Below are 15,381 nucleotides of genomic sequence, written 5' to 3'. Positions count from 1 at the left end.
CACGCATCCTCTCGGCTTCCAAATTTCCGAAACTACCTTCCGAAGTAGTATACGGTATACTGTATACCGTAAGACTTCACATTCACTCGCTGTGGTGGACTCGAGTGAGTGAAAGTTATCTATCCTCTTTGTAAACATGTCTTGTGTTACACCAGTGTCGGTTATGACTTAGAGTGGACAACATTCCTACGAAGATAGTGCAGCTACATTACCCGCTACTCGTCATCCAAGCTAACGTTGATTGTATCGACCACTTCTCAATGAGTCTTGAAGTTGTTGACCAAACTTCAATATTGGAATGTGACTACGTTCCTAGAGAGGAACCCGGGCACAATTCTCGCATACCAATTACAGCCCTTCATCGATTATCTTCCGGGACTGTGAACACAAGCTGCTTATGTATGGTTGTTGAAGTTGAGTTATGAGTATTGATTACAGTTGAGTACTGGATACTATCCAGCGAGTAATACGGAGATAATACAGCTACATTATACATTACTCATTATCGCAGCAAGCGAGATATACGGCTTACCGTAAGTCACAAGAAGATTCACAGCGCACTTTCGCTTGCCCTCTCATTCAGATGACGTACCTCTAACATCGCCCATATAGCCATGAGTTCGGCCTTGGTGGGGCCTCTGTGATGCTTTACGGCATTACCACTCGCCGCCTTACCTGGCAATGTCAATGCCTTAGCGATCCGACTACCAGGAGCTTCTTCAAGATATTGAAGCCTCTCAAGCATTGGTAGTGCAATACCAGCTGCTGCTTCAACTGCGCTATATATTTGAGCGCTTGTGTAACCCTTCGACCGGAGACTCTTGATGCGGTCCAGACCGGCGAGGGTCCATACACCATAGTTGGCCTTGAACTCGCATTCTGTGACAACTTGAGTCCCCCTACCCTTGCAAGCCCTCCCTAGCAATCGGTGTAGAGAGCAGCGACTGTCACGACGACGAGAGCCCATATGGAGCCTCCTGAAAGAACCTTCATCCTTGAACAGCTTGGCAGCCAGATCAGTCGGGTCAGTGAAGACTGGGAACTCTAGACGTTGTTGTTGCGGTCTCGGAGGGTCAGATCGAACCAATGGCTGTTGATACTCAACCTTAGGGGTTGGTAGTGACGGTCGTTGATACTTCTGTTGTAGAGTGGCCAAATACCGAGTACGCTCATTCATAAAAGCAGCCATCTGAGCTGCTGTTGATACAAGCGATTGCTGTTGGGAAGAGGTGGAAGGTGATGGTAGAATAGACCCTTGAGATCGACCAGGAAGTACCGAATGCTGCTGCTGCTGCTGTTGCTGGGGTGTGGGAATCCTCTCAGACATTGACAATACCGGAATAATCGGTAGTTGCGGTTGGGGTTGTAGTGGAGCTGCAGGTATAGCCGGACCAGCTTCGTGGCCCTCAGAGTGATGAGGGAATAGTATGGTGTCGGAGGGGGACGGTGAAGGGCTTAAGCTCATATTCAATACGTTAATCAAGACTGCTCTACGAACTGGTACCTCACCAGATTACGCTCAAGTTGCGCTGCCAGCTCAAACTGCGCAGATTTAGTTTCTCGCTCGCCATACTGATCGATTATAAACAGCGCATGTAGTGAAGGAGGTGACACGTTCACACAACACCATGCCGTAGAGTCTACGGCGCAGACCATAACTCATTGTCCGTCACCTTATCGTGAACGTTTCACTTGTGACTCGTATAACCTACCATGTCACACATCCTTGTATTATCCTACTCTTAAGAACATCCTTGTATTATCCTACTCTTAAGAACATCCTTGTATTATCCTACTCTTAAGAACATCCTTGTATTATCCTACTCTTAAGAACATCCTTGTATTATCCTACTCTTAAGAACATCCTTGTATTATCCTACTCTTAAGAACATCCTTGTATTATCCTACTCTTAAGAACATCCTTGTATTATCCTACTCTTAAGAACATCCTTGTATTATCCTACTCTTAAGAACATCCTTGTATTATAACCTACTCTTAAGAACATCCTTGTATTATCCTACTCTTAAGAACATCCTTGTATTATCCTACTCTTAAGAACATCCTTGTATTATCCTACTCTTAAGAACATCCTTGTATTATCCTACTCTTAAGAACATCCTTGTATTATCCTACTCTTAAGAACATCCTTGTATTATCCTACTCTTAAGAACATCCTTGTATTATCCTACTCTTAAGAACATCCTTGTATTATCCTACTCTTAAGAACATCCCAGCTTATGTACTGCAAAAACATAAATAAGGTTATCATTCGACCTTCTCGAGACAGAATCTTGTGAGAGCGTCTAGGAGCGTAATAGACAGCTAATGCTGAGCATTGATCATTGTTATGGTAAGCAGCCCTTGTAATACTCCCACGATGACTCATCCTACGAGTATAGCACGCCACCAACCTAGATCATTACAACAACTCCGACATCTAAGCTTACCCATAGTAGAACTAGTTATTACGATATCATGATGTCCACCATTATTAGGTACCAACCTACGATCCTGAATCGGGTCAATGGAAAGTAATACCCTATATAGTGAGGAGTCCAGATGCAAAACGGCCACGTATTGAGGGTCCAGAGACGGGGGATGCCACTGAGGAGGATATACTCCCTACTCCTACTGAGGGATCGAGATCACCTACCAATGCTGGCGACCCTGTGGTAGTATAGTGGTGATTATCGTTATAGAGAGGAGCTCTATGGATGGACGAGATTTCGTATAGACTTGTGGTGGTGCTTGTTATCCCAGGGTATGTGTTGCTGTTGTTGTTCAGCCTGAGCATGGTGTACAACCAGCTCACATGCCGATAGATGATGGTATTACTCATGAACAACGGCATGCACCTATGGGGAAGAATAGTCCGCAAAAGACTAGTACTTCTGCTACTACTGGATCGGACAATACATCTGATAAAGTACTGGGGGGAGCATCCTTGAATTAATAATAATAATCGACGATGAGTTTATCGCAGAGGATCCTCGTTGTCAGATGAATGCATTTTCAACTTCACATATCGAAGAGGAACGCCAAAAGGCGATGATGGTAGACCTCGTCATGGCCCTTTGGCATAAACTCCGCTATCATAAGGTACACCTGGTACCATTACGGGGCTCTGATGGGAGGTGTCCGGAAATAGAAAGGATTCTTACACGGGATAAGCCAGATATACTCATAGGTAAAGGATCCTCATGAGTAGCTAGTAAGACTGATATCAGGTCGTCAACGTAGCGGTAGTGGTGGTAATGTTGTAACCTGCGCCCACGAATCTTGTAGTAAACGACATTTAATGGTCAGCCTCAAGGCTAAAGTATGTGCCTGTGTACGTGATATGGACCCTAGGCTTTATTTAGTTACTTGAAAATCAAAAACCTCAATTGATATTGACAGCCCGAGACCTGAGTAATAAAGGGAAAGCACTCGAGAGGGGCATTTTGTGATGTATATCCTGCTCTATTATGAAAATGTGATGAAGGTAGGGATATCTCGTTTAGGTAAGAGTGGTAGTTATATTAATGGTCGTAAAATGAAGCGCCATTCTTTGGTTGAGTTGGGCCTCGGAAACGTATTGCATATTACTAATAATACCGCTGGCGATGACTTAGATGCCGAAGTGGGTTGGAGGGTAGCGGACGCAAGTAATAACCGGAAAGGCGTGGGTTCTATTCCCACGGTAGGTGTTTTCGGAGTAGTGGAATCGGGTTAGGTACTACCATCGCCTATTGGTCGAGTAATCGTTAATGTATACATTCTCACGTTTATTACTCACGGTTGCATCATTTCTGTCAACCTCTTATTGTGTTAGTAGACAGGTGAATACTCGGGCAGTGTCCATCCTTGTAATGAGCGTTGAATCGAAGGTTGAAGTAGATATGAAGGATGAGGGGAAGCATGAGTCCGGAGGGCAGCAACTGTTTGATGATGCCCGGGACGATCTTGGAGTGTTGAGTAATCTATTAGTTGATATTGAGACCATGCGGAGTATAGGAGAAGGAGTGCCGGAGGAAAAGGTATGAGCTCCCTGGGCCTGATATACTTTTATTGTCGTTCTCGATCATCCGCTGTCCTCATGATGATGTAGTTATGTGGTAGGTTTGTGATATCCTAATGCAGTTGGAGAAGATAAGGCGTAATCATCGTAAGTTGAGGGCAATAGCTATGGTAGATGAGGAGGCTATCAGTAAAGCAGTGGATACTCAATTACATCAGTCCATCATGGTAGGATGGATTCCACAGATGTGATGATCATTTTAGTGGGGTATTCAGGCTAAAGAGAAAACAGCTTTCCAAGAGTCCCTCTACGAACAAGTTATCTCGGCCACTGGACATCCTGTAATGAACGATATGTCCAAGTTAGTGGAGGGAATGGGAGAGGTCATAATCGGGAGGTCCCGAGTTCAAATCCCGGTCGTCGGGCTCGTATTTGATTATGACTGTGGTGCATAATTTGAATATCAGACGTTTCCTTCGACGAAGAGTTTTGATGAGATTGACAGGAACCTATCAGCTGAATTGAAAGCTCGACAGGAACTGGAAGGCTCATTGGACGAATTGTAGTATAGGAAAGGATACCTTCATCATCATCATCATCATCATCATGGGAGAGGGTATCTTATTGGCTTCTTATTGTGGTTTAGAAGCAAGGAGAGGGAGGATTCTGCTAAGGATTTGGAGTCTCGTGAGAAGTTGCATAAATTGGTTGATCAGTAAGTGTGATATCAAGTGTCGTAGGCATCGAAATCCATCATCTTCAGACGATTAGAGGATCTACAGAAAGTAGTAAACCCCCTGATGAAGGCATTCGGCTCAGCAGCAGACCAACACAGCACTACTACGATGACGTGATTATTGTTTCTTATCTCACTCTCTTGAGTTTATCTACATCTCATCCAAATATATACACGCGGAAGACGGAAGTATACACTTGGGAAATCAGATGAGGGCAGGGATTGAACCAGGGACCACTGGTTCATGGGATGCCTCCGGTTTGGTATATGCTCTCGAGGTGATCTATCATTAGGAGTTCACCCTCTTATGGCCACCAAGACCGTACTCATCCTCGGCGATGGTGATTTCTCATTCTCAGCATCATTAGGAGCAGCACTGCATAGCTCAGAGGAGAAGTAGTAGTGAGGAGGGCATGTCGAGAGATGTTGGGAATGTTGAAGCTTACAATACTATTCTTGTACACGTATTGTAGGGAATTGTGACGTAGATTATGCCTCTCTGAGCGGCATCAGGTATATCAGATATCTGTTGTTCAGGCGGCATGCGGCAGTATTGTCCAGTTACCTTGGAATAGACCCTGATGACTCTAAGGTCCGCTTGTTATGTACATCATTCGATACTATTGAGGAGCTCTATAAGAAGTATGGTCGGCCAGTGGAGACTAATCTGGATATACTACGAGGGTATAACATACCAGTACGACATGGTGTTGATGCTGTACGCTTACCTGAACAGATGCAAGGAGAGGTAGTAAGGACGAATCAGCCGCTATGAGAATATCATCATTTCCAACTTTCAGCTCTTTGATGTTATTATATGGAATCATCCTCATTTGGGTGTTGAAGATGCTAAGTTGCATGAAGTCCTCATGGCACACTTTGCTCACTCCGCAAGGTGAGTATTGCTGAGAAGTAGTAACCCCTTTCTTGTACGATTGATTATCTCAGACGATCTCTCCATGAGAAGGGTAGAATCCTTCTCTGTTTGGTAGAGGGTCAGGCTAAACGATGGAATCTTATTAAGTCGGCATCCCTCAATGGTTTACATCTACTTACCAAACCTCGACCATTCCCTTTGGAATTATTCCCATCCTTCAGAATGGTACGGAATAAGACTAATCAAACGTTCAAGAATCATCAAACACAGAGGCAATGGGTACCTGGGGGTAACGATGCTGAGGTGGAAAGCATGTTCTCCACATTGTATGTATTGGAAAAAGATGGGGATAAGGCGGAGCGAAGCGACCTTAGTGGAGATGATATTAGAGAATCTCCGATGAAGAAAGCACGGAAAAAAGCGGGAGATTATGTGTGTGAAATTTGTAACAAACGTTTTACGACAAGTCAGGGATTATTTACCCATAATCGTCAAGTACATGAATTGGGTCTGTATAAGGATAGGAGAGGTCGTGTGAAGTGTCCAGCGTGTGGTATAGAATGTCGAGACGAGGATGGTCTCAATCAACATAGAGCGGCTAAGCACTCAGGAGTGGATCTAGGAAGGAAGAGTGAAAGTGTTGCATTACGAGGGACGGGAGAGGTATGCAGAATATGTGGTTATCGTTTGATGGAAGGGGAAAAGAATGGTGGCAATATAGACATACATTTGGGTATGTTAAAGCCTATAGATGAGGAGATCTTCGAGTGTAATACATGTGGTAGAGAGTTTGTGGATAGCAGAGCTTTGGGCCAGCATCAACTATTCTGTACTGAGAGGAAGGCACAGGAGGATCTACAGAGTAATCAGGATGGGAAGTCCTCATCATAAAGGCTTGTTCGGGTCATGCGTTGGGTATTATGTAGGCGCGATGTGATAATGGAGTGGTATGGTATTACATGCATGTATTATCGACTATCTTTTCCCATGTCCCCTCCGCATCATACAACTTGTAGAGGGTGTGTTTAGCGTTATCATCATGTGGTGGTATCCTTAGGTTGTACTAAGGAAGCTGCAATAGAGGTTACAAGGGACGATAGTGGACGTATGTCTTGACAAGAAGCCATCTTCTCTCCTGTACAGTACACTGTAAAGGTTTCTCGTTACTACTTGTCTAAAGACCTACTATCAACAGCTTTGTATTCTTGAGGAGGGCTTCAGTCATTGTAGATTATCAGTACCCATAATGTATGGTGAACAACAAGAAGAAGGACCGATACCTCTCAACTTACTACCCACACGCAAGCGACCCTATCCTGGTGAAGTTGTTGAGATGATGGTTGGTGGGGATACTAGGTGATAAGTAGTCATAAGGTACTAGTCATAGTATTAGAGCAGCAGTAGCAGGTACTCACCACCAATGCCTCCACCATTCATGCCACCACCACTAACAGCAGATGCCGATCCTGGTCCACCTACTAGGGGACCTGATGGATACTCTTGGAAGGTGGTCATACCAACATATTATTACTTTACATTCTTTATGGTATAGCTCAATATAGAAGTGTTGATTAGTTTGGTATTGCCAAATCGACGTCTTGGTGCTTGTCGATGCTGCCCTAGTAGTAGTGGGATGTGGTGATCTTGTTCAGGACTTGGTGTTCGAGACGATCGACCCTGTAGTACCTAGTTTGGCAGTGAATCTACCCGTACCTCTCGATAGAGCTGGTCTAGTAGTAGGAGTACGAGGCAATACTGTTAGGGTAGGATATATACATGAGTAGTAGTAATACCACTCCTTTCGATAATCAGAGTCTAGAATCCCAATGTGGGGTTGAGATAAGTGTTGCTGTTCGTGATGATGATCCTCTGAGAGATCCATCGACTAATACCACCCATGTTCATGTTAGAGGGCCAAAGTATGGTGTATATGAGGCTATGCAAAGGATTGGGTAGTAATAGTAATGTGGTAGTAATATCCGTTCGAGTAGTACCTCATGTAGGGACCTATTCCGATACCGTCATCCTCTACCAGACATGCAAGGAGGATGCCTTCCTCCTCCTCCTACTCCACTACCCCCTCCTCCATCTAACGTCCCTTCAGAGCTGCTACCACCTCCCTTACCACAATCGATGATGAATCACCATAGTGCATATGAGGCCAACCCAGAGTCCTTGTCCAATGTGGATAAGCCTAACTTGGTACTCATTGCTACTACTGCTGCTATTTCGGGTAATTTCGGTATGACGCGGTGACGTTTAGGTATCTTTTGATATATTGGATGATCATTGTGGTTTGGTGATCGGCAGACGAGGTCGGATGCTTGCCGATTTACGTGAGGAATCCGGTGCTTCTATCGAGCTGGTATCTGTAGATGATAGACCAGCTCAACCTAAGTAATCATATCTACGCGTGGAACAATAGTATTACACCTTTGTGATGATTAGGAAATGTCTGGTATGGTCACCCTCAGCCGATAGAGTTGATGATGCATTAGTACGACTTGCTCGAGTACTCTCTAGGTTACCAGATGCCTTACCAGTACCACCACCTAAGAATCCAGAAGCAGAAGATAGGGTACTTGGATCCTGTATTAATAATAAGGTTTACTATCACTCACTTAGGCATTGAACCCACGTTGGGTAGAAGAAGATTATCGAATGGGTGCTCCACCTCTACCATCGTCGTCCCCTTCCTCTGGGTAGGCGATAGGTTATTGTAATTAGGCATTCTCTTCTTGTTAGCTTACCTCGTGTAGAGGTCAGTGGTCTCACTACTGCTGCTGCTGTAGCTGTGTCCCACTTCGATTCACCTGAAGCGGTAGATGCCTGTGCACCACGTAATGATCATGGGGCTGGGGTAGGTCATCAACTGCCCTTTCTTCCTCCTCAGTTCGGGACACACCTCTCGATACACCAGTCGAGTATTATGTAGATGTACCAGCTGATAGAGCAGAGCTCCTCACTGATCGAACGATGCAGGTAAGGATGGATGATGATAATAGGTTGGAACCCGATACCATATTATCATCATTATCATCATTCAGGATCTCCGTCGACGCTCACAATGCTATGTGGAATTGATGCCAATAGATGATGATGATGATGAGCCAAAGTCGAGTGAAGAGCCTCCCCTTATGTGGCGTCGGCTAATGCTGTATGGTATGCCTGTACCGATACATTATGCTATAGTTAAGCTGAAGGATATCATGAAGGGTGAAGGTAGTATGATCATAACATGACTACCGCGCGCCACGAAATTGATGGATGTATTGCTCAGTCGTGGAGGTTGGTGATAATGGAACTATCAAGATTAAGGAATATCCAAAGATTGGGGAGGGTAGGAGGATGCTCTTCTTGGACTGTTATTGTTGGCTTACCTATAACTACTACTATAACAGGTGATTTGGGTACACCCTCCACCCAGTACAGTCGAATGCAAGATGAGGCTGATGCCGAGAAGGGCGAGGTAGTAGTAGTACTACACTAGGGTGGTACTCATGATGATGATCATGTTGATAATTGCTATTCTACTCAGTACGATGATCAATGGCGAAGTTACTACGCCGAGTTGCACGTATCAAATCCCCCCTCTCGATACGCCAAACCATCACCATAGTTTATCAACCTCTCAGACTATTACCTATTGTGTTGATAATAATAATAATAATCAATAACTTAGGGAGGTGAATATCATTGCGGAAGGATGGGGTCAGTATTGTCCTATCTGTCTGTTACCAGTTGTCAGTTCTTGGATCATTATTATTATGATGAGGATAAGTCCAATTCGGTATTGTGGTAAAGTCTTACGTAAATCAGATTATATTAAAACAGAAGGAGTTCATCAGCGAGTCTTCCGTTGGGGTATCGGTAATCGTTTCCGTTCAGCTAATGCAAATAGATATCAACCAGTTCATTTGGAGAGAATAAAGGAGGTACACGAGAGAGGCGATTAATCATCATCATCATCTGAAGTTCCACATTCGGGCTAGCACTGATTACTGATTGGAGTCCTTGTAGCAGTTTGTAATGAATGTATCGAAGTAAGCAATGAAGTAGTGAGTTATAGAGCCAGTAGTAGGTGGTAAGTAGGTAGCTATATGAATAGAGATATTAGATCTGCTGCTCGAACGTTATGTTCGGAACTTGTGCTGTTATTGAATGTAGACGATCGTAGTGTAATGAGATGTTACATTTAGACAGTTAGTGATAGGTAACACTGGATGATGACTATTACGACAGTCCAGATCCTAACATACGATGGGATGATTATTCTGAGTGTTGGGAAGTTTATTGGTATGAACATGAGAAACTCAATGCTAAGCCTTTCCCGGTAAGATGCTGGCAGCACGGATTGAACCCGAGACCTCTGAATAGGTAAAGAAGTTTGGTATCAAATGGTCAAAGGAGGAAGCCAAGAAGTTCTATGAAGAGTTGAAGGGTAGTGGTAGAGTCCATGCTCGTCCCTCTCATAAGAGTAGTAATGATTCTATTATGTGGGATGAGAGGATGCAGGGATGGGCAGTAAGTTATTGGCAGAATGGAAGGTCAGTCATCACAATGGCTACGACGACGACCGGCTAGGGGATAGATCCATCTTTAGACCCAGGACGGCTACGTACAGTGCTAGTAAGCATGGCTTCTATCGAGCTCATGACAAGGCTATGGAAGTATTTAGAGATAGTCAGAGTACGTATTGGAAGAGTGAGATGTGTTATGGTGATGAGGGGAAGCAGGGACAGCAGGGTTCACAACCGTTCGAACCTCTACCATGATGATGATGATCATTCATGTATTCCACCGTTTCCGAGCTTAATAGTGCTCTTGAGACACGGGGACATGTCACGGGGACATGAACGCATATACAAGGGACAGTCAGAGCAGGATGATGTTCATTATCTCCATAGATAACGACGTCGTCTGTGATTGTCTAGCCTTAGTGTATCAATGGTAAACGCCGTCCTCGTGACCCCTTCCCCTACTCTACTTTACCTTTCCCGTGATGATACCAGGGATGCTATGCTCCGTACTGTTATCATGTATTGTTGGTGGCGTCAATTTAAAGGTAGCCCAAACCAACGTTATGGGGTCATATCTGATACACTGAAGACAGCCCTAAGTGTGGGGAAATTGGGTAAGGAGTTTAGTATCTTATATGCTCGTCGTCTTAGTCGAAGTAGTAGCAAGAAGGATATCATTATGGACCTCATGAATATAGCCCTACTCCAGCTTGATCATGTGGTATTACTCAACACAATGGGCATCATACAGTTATCTAATGAGGATAGTAGACGTGTCGACTTTGCTACCTTTGTCCTATCGTTTTTACGCGATCTCCTTCTTCTACCCGAGATGGTGATCGACCCGATACAACTACTCAGATGGTTGCTTAGACAGCCTATGTGGGCATTTTTAATACTACATTCCTCCCCCTCCAATAGTTGGAAGAAGAGCATACTACCCCAGCATGCATCGGAGATAGCTTCTGGTTGCGGGCTAGTGAATGAGGTCTTTGGTCTAGGTTCAGGTCTGATTAGAAATATTAAATACTAGCTTTCCCGACTGCTTACATGTCTACTCTTGGGTTAGTGATGGTAGTCAATATAGTGACAACTCTCTAACATAGTAGTAGGAAGAGGAGGAGGAAGAGAGCAAGTCTAGTAACTCGAGGGTGCAACCATTCACTCATCGTTGTATAGAGAGTATTCGTGCCTGGCTATAACATATGAAAGATCTTTAACGCCTTCTTCCAGTTGATAGCATCAAGTGGGGGATAGTAACAGGCGGCAAATTGAGCAACAGTATCCCTGGATGGAAAAGCAACTTGAATGAATTGTTTATACAAAATTGTGCAATTATATCAGCAAGCTCGGTTTGTACAGTTGGGGTCCTCATCCACGGATAGGAGTTCCTTATTTGCTAGATCCGTGACCTTATGAACCGTTCGACTTGTGATGGTATAGCAGCTCACTGTTTGAGACAGTACTTCGGTGTTGGTGACTCCCTATTACTCAGTACAGTTCTTGTTTTGATAATGCTTGTACGTTCGGTTGTTGCTGGTACTCGATCAGTGAATATTAGAGGCCTCTCCTCCGCCTCCTCGGTATCCTCTGGTGTACCAAAGGAGGTAGATACTCTCATTGTTGGAGGTAGTTTGCCTCTAGTACTGCCCCCTGTACTATATAGAGTACTTACAGGTGGCATCATAGGGGTTGCTACAGCATATCAGTTATCTCGTATTGCTGGACCATCACATAGAGTCCTCCTTCTTGAACAGAATACTCTTACCTCTGGTACCACCTGGCATGCTGCCGGTCTTCAGACTGCCCTCAAGGGCGTTAAGTAGTAGTAGTTAGAATACTACTAACACCACCACCACTAAGAACACCATCTTGTTGTAGATGCATCGCCAACATGGCTAGAGAGGGCCATAAGCTATATAAGACCTTTGATGAGGGAGTAGGTTGGGCTAAGACGGGGAGTCTAGGCATAGCCCGAACTGAAGGTAGCTAACATTACGGTATTGTGCATGAGTGATTGTTGGTAGATCTATGGACACAATTACTACAGATGGCTAATATATCGGAATCATTGGGTATACCCTACGAGTTGTGTGATTCAGACAGGATTAAAGAGGTGCTCATCCTACTATTACTACCACTACAAGACTGCTGCTGCTGCTCGTCGTCGTCGTCGTCGTCGTCGTCTTCCTATTACCACTATCATTAGATCCACCCCTATCTGGATACCACTGGAATCTATGGAGGCATTTATACACCAGAGGATGGTATCGTTAACCCAGCAGATGTTACCATGGCGATGGCTAGTACTACTACTCTGGCTGTATTATCTACTACTCCCCCTCTCAGCTCGAGCCAGAGCCCAAGGGGCGCATCTACTAGAGAGGACTGCGATCCGTCGTATTGCGAGGGATGCTCGTCGAGCCCACACGGCTGAACTTGAGGATGGCACTCTGGTAGAGTTTAATAACATCATTATATGTGCAGGTAGATTAAGTGCAATAGATTGTAGTATGTACTATGCCTGTCAGGTCAATGGACTAAAGGTATAGTAAGGGAGTTGGGTCTAGGTGATATCGTACCAGCAGCAGTAGTACCACATCAGTAAGCTGCTCAATGGTAAGCTACTACAATGGTGGTGCTGAATAGGTATGTGGTATTCGATACACTCGAAGGAGTATCGAACCGTCTACCTGTTGTCAGGGACTACCTCTATAAGTTCTACCTTAAACCTGAGGTTAGTAATATTCATCACAGTGCCCTATTACTACTACTGCAATATTATCATCCCTTAGGTTGGTGGCTTCATGGTTGGTGTGTTCGAGTCCCATCCTGAAGTCCACTTCCCAGCAGATGTTAAGGAAAGGAATGCTTCCGGATGGGTACAGCAAGGTCCCTGACCTCACTCTTGGATGCTCCTCCCTAGGCTCCACGACATATATCCCACGAGGTCTTCCCAGAGAGTATCGATAAGGCAGGGGAGTGGCTTGAGCGTAGGTATACTCTGGCATCACTATTATCATCATCATCACTGTAGATGCCCTGGAGACCATTCCTGCCCTGCAAGAGATCGGTATTAAACGTTGGTTGCATGGTCCTGATACCCATAGCTGTGATACAGCACCTCTTATGGGGAGACTATTGGGAACTGATAATGTTCATATATGTACTACTACTCGTGCCTAATACTCATAAGGCCCACAACAGGTACCGGGTTCAATTCCCAGGGTATACAATGTGGTGCTGGTGCTGGGCTCGCGAATGCTGAATGGGTCCTTTATGGTTATCCTAGGACTTTTAAAGACGACTTTGTAGCAGCTGATATGAATCGTTGGTATCCATCCCTAGCTGAGGATAAGGAATGGTGTGAGGATAGAGCAGCTGAGGAGTATGGCATCATGTAAGCTTACCCCACATGTGATTACCTCTCCTGCTACAGTGATGATGACGACCAATCTTGAAGGTATGGTGTTCATTACCCTTATATGCAACTCCAAAGTGGGCGTAATCGACGTCTATTACCGTTACATGAACAACATGTGGAGTATGGTGCACGCTTTTTTGAAGGTTTTGGTTGGGAAAGAGCAGCTTACTACCTCTCTCCAACTAATGCTGAGCCCTTATCGAGCCAGCCTTATTCGTGGGCTTTGGGGTCGACTCAGTGGTTCGAGGCTATGAAGGATGAGGCAAGGGCTATACGACACCATGTTGGTGTTATCGATATGTCCTCCTTTGGGAAGTTGATAGTTAAAGGTCATGGTGCACTAGACCTCCTACAATGGGTATGTACGGCTAACATCGACCGACCTGTGGGATCGATAGTATACACAGCTATGGCTAATGATCTGGGAGGAATGTTGGCCGACTTTACTGTCTGCCGACTCGGCGAGGATAGTTTTTATATTACTACTACCTCCAATCAACCAGAGATGATAAAAGACCATTTACTATGGTCAACAACTCAAAGAGGCAGTAATGGTATCATCATTAAAGACGTCACCAACGACATAGCTGTAATCCTCTAGTCATCATACCCTACCTCACCACTACTTGTCAGGTATTATCAATTATGGGCCCGAACAGCTTCGAGCTCCTCTCCTCACTATGTGGTCATGTCGATCTACACTCGGCAATACCTTTATCGATGGTTAAGGATGATCTCATCGTCGCTGGTGTGCCCTGTCGGGCCCTGCGTGTTTCGTGAGTTCATCATTATCATACCCTCCTCCTCCTCGTTCTTTCATGATTGTCCAATCCTCAGCTACGTCGGGGAGCTAGGTTTGGAGCTCCATATTGACAAGGATGATGTCGGTAAGGTATTTGAGAGTATCATGACTAGAGGGAGCGTCAAGCCAGTAGGTTATTAATGACATCATTCGTGACGAGGCTAATGATGTGGTGCATTGTAGTGTCTATTCTCAGCGATTGGTGGGCTCCTTAGCTATGCTCGACTCTTTAAGAATCGAAAAACGGTTCCTTCACTATGGTCATGACTTCTCCCCTATGGAAAGTGTCCTTCAGGTTGGCTTGGGATTTGCATGTAAAATCAATACAGGTGATTGCCATAAGTTAGGATCAGTTCGATTCGAGTTTCTCCTTAGACATCGATTTCATTGGTAAGGAAGCCCTTATGAAGGAGAAGGAGGGTGGGGGCCTCAAGAAGAGGCTGTTATCATTACAGGTGGTGGAGCGGTCTCCTTCTTACCTTGGGAAGCTCTACAGGGACTACTTCAGATCGACGATAGTATCGATGTAGACCTGAAGAGGCTGCCATGGTGGGGTCATGGTGCTGAACTCGTCTACCGTAATGATAAACTAGTTGGGTATGTGATGAGCCTTCGAGGGATGACCATAATTGACATCATGTAGTTACCTCAATTCTGCTGGATACTCTACCGTATTAGAACGTCCTATTGGGTTGGCCCTCATATCGGATGATGGTGTTGTTATCGACAAGTCATACATACAACAAGGTGTTGCATATCTAAGGTGTTGTTACTTATCACACCCTCAGGCCAATGGACTGTTCGAGTGAATCCAGTTGGTGGTGGTAGCAAGCCTCTGATAATTCCAGTCAAGGTTACAGCGGGCTGCATCTTCGACCCCAAAGGGAGACGTATGCGGGGAGATTATACACCTACTACCCCATCATAATGATAATCAAATTGACTCCACTTTCTGACCTTATTCAGCGAATGTTTCTTATTAATACTTAGTGAGGCAATGCTACTACTTTCCATGTGATAA

The 15,381-nt window shown here is 44.7% G+C and overlaps 6 protein-coding genes across 6 annotated transcripts; 5 read left to right on the top strand and 1 right to left on the bottom strand.

Annotated features, from left to right (window-relative positions):
• Positions 1 to 405: 405 nt before the first annotated feature.
• On the bottom strand, positions 406 to 1,189 carry Pmar_PMAR022503 (hypothetical protein; the record flags this gene model as incomplete). Its single annotated transcript, XM_002782129.1, has 1 exon — positions 406 to 1,189. One exon carries the CDS (start codon positions 1,187 to 1,189, stop codon positions 551 to 553), a length of 639 nt encoding a protein of 212 aa, XP_002782175.1. The 3' UTR covers positions 406 to 550.
• A 1,185-nt stretch (positions 1,190 to 2,374) lies between these two features.
• Positions 2,375 to 3,793, top strand: Pmar_PMAR022502 (hypothetical protein). Its single transcript, XM_002782128.1, has 9 exons — positions 2,375 to 2,453; positions 2,497 to 2,673; positions 2,787 to 2,927; positions 3,002 to 3,055; positions 3,101 to 3,188; positions 3,229 to 3,320; positions 3,364 to 3,412; positions 3,505 to 3,648; positions 3,717 to 3,793. The coding sequence occupies exons 1-9, from the start codon at positions 2,379 to 2,381 to the stop codon at positions 3,749 to 3,751; spliced, it is 855 nt and encodes a 284-aa protein (XP_002782174.1). The 5' UTR covers positions 2,375 to 2,378; the 3' UTR covers positions 3,752 to 3,793.
• Positions 3,794 to 3,836: 43 nt separating this feature from the next.
• Positions 3,837 to 4,867, top strand: Pmar_PMAR022501 (hypothetical protein). The gene is made up of 6 exons (XM_002782127.1): positions 3,837 to 4,020; positions 4,103 to 4,228; positions 4,277 to 4,384; positions 4,469 to 4,563; positions 4,648 to 4,716; positions 4,765 to 4,867. Exons 1-6 carry the CDS (start codon positions 3,853 to 3,855, stop codon positions 4,853 to 4,855), a joined length of 657 nt encoding a protein of 218 aa, XP_002782173.1. The 5' UTR covers positions 3,837 to 3,852; the 3' UTR covers positions 4,856 to 4,867.
• Positions 4,868 to 5,044: 177 nt separating this feature from the next.
• Positions 5,045 to 6,505, top strand: Pmar_PMAR022500 (hypothetical protein; the record flags this gene model as incomplete). The annotated part of the gene is made up of 5 exons (XM_002782126.1): positions 5,045 to 5,133; positions 5,275 to 5,485; positions 5,538 to 5,632; positions 5,686 to 5,940; positions 6,400 to 6,505. 5 exons carry the CDS (start codon positions 5,045 to 5,047, stop codon positions 6,503 to 6,505), a joined length of 756 nt encoding a protein of 251 aa, XP_002782172.1.
• Positions 6,506 to 6,860: 355 nt separating this feature from the next.
• On the top strand, positions 6,861 to 10,389 carry Pmar_PMAR022499 (hypothetical protein; the record flags this gene model as incomplete). Its single annotated transcript, XM_002782125.1, has 14 exons — positions 6,861 to 6,970; positions 7,022 to 7,121; positions 7,267 to 7,377; positions 7,878 to 8,011; positions 8,138 to 8,192; positions 8,240 to 8,316; positions 8,360 to 8,454; positions 8,508 to 8,596; positions 8,662 to 8,836; positions 8,895 to 8,954; positions 9,016 to 9,083; positions 9,828 to 9,947; positions 9,992 to 10,161; positions 10,218 to 10,389. 14 exons carry the CDS (start codon positions 6,861 to 6,863, stop codon positions 10,387 to 10,389), a joined length of 1,536 nt encoding a protein of 511 aa, XP_002782171.1.
• A 1,243-nt stretch (positions 10,390 to 11,632) lies between these two features.
• On the top strand, positions 11,633 to 15,358 carry Pmar_PMAR022498 (Dimethylglycine dehydrogenase, putative). The gene is made up of 20 exons (XM_002782124.1): positions 11,633 to 11,763; positions 11,812 to 11,956; positions 12,016 to 12,119; positions 12,162 to 12,250; positions 12,344 to 12,440; positions 12,484 to 12,621; positions 12,666 to 12,738; positions 12,784 to 12,871; positions 12,930 to 13,016; positions 13,061 to 13,127; positions 13,172 to 13,300; positions 13,342 to 13,534; positions 13,598 to 14,147; positions 14,192 to 14,334; positions 14,396 to 14,489; positions 14,557 to 14,689; positions 14,736 to 14,815; positions 14,869 to 14,957; positions 15,004 to 15,107; positions 15,149 to 15,358. The coding sequence occupies exons 1-20, from the start codon at positions 11,649 to 11,651 to the stop codon at positions 15,286 to 15,288; spliced, it is 2,658 nt and encodes an 885-aa protein (XP_002782170.1). The 5' UTR covers positions 11,633 to 11,648; the 3' UTR covers positions 15,289 to 15,358.
• Positions 15,359 to 15,381: the final 23 nt, after the last annotated feature.

This window comes from Perkinsus marinus (genome assembly GCF_000006405.1).
Source record: "Perkinsus marinus ATCC 50983 genomic scaffold scf_1104296939976, whole genome shotgun sequence".
Lineage (NCBI taxonomy): Eukaryota > Perkinsozoa > Perkinsida > Perkinsidae > Perkinsus > Perkinsus marinus.
The sequence above is the reverse complement of the archived record's forward strand: the minus strand, read 5'-3'. Positions and strand labels throughout refer to the sequence as shown.

Coding starts and splice junctions, on each gene's coding strand:
- Pmar_PMAR022502 (XM_002782128.1), top strand. CDS start 2,379: ATGACTCATCCTACGAGTATAGCACGCCACCAACCTAGATCATTACAA. Junction 2,674..2,786: donor CCAATGCTGGCGACCCTGTG/GTAGTATAGTGG, acceptor GTTGTTGTTCAG/CCTGAGCATGGTGTACAACC. Junction 3,056..3,100: donor AACGCCAAAAGGCGATGATG/GTAGACCTCGTC, acceptor CGCTATCATAAG/GTACACCTGGTACCATTACG.
- Pmar_PMAR022498 (XM_002782124.1), top strand. CDS start 11,649: ATGCTTGTACGTTCGGTTGTTGCTGGTACTCGATCAGTGAATATTAGA. Junction 12,251..12,343: donor ATTCAGACAGGATTAAAGAG/GTGCTCATCCTA, acceptor CACTATCATTAG/ATCCACCCCTATCTGGATAC. Junction 13,301..13,341: donor AACTGATAATGTTCATATAT/GTACTACTACTC, acceptor GGCCCACAACAG/GTACCGGGTTCAATTCCCAG.
- Pmar_PMAR022501 (XM_002782127.1), top strand. CDS start 3,853: ATGAGCGTTGAATCGAAGGTTGAAGTAGATATGAAGGATGAGGGGAAG. Junction 4,229..4,276: donor AATTACATCAGTCCATCATG/GTAGGATGGATT, acceptor TGGGGTATTCAG/GCTAAAGAGAAAACAGCTTT. Junction 4,385..4,468: donor TAGTGGAGGGAATGGGAGAG/GTCATAATCGGG, acceptor TTTGAATATCAG/ACGTTTCCTTCGACGAAGAG.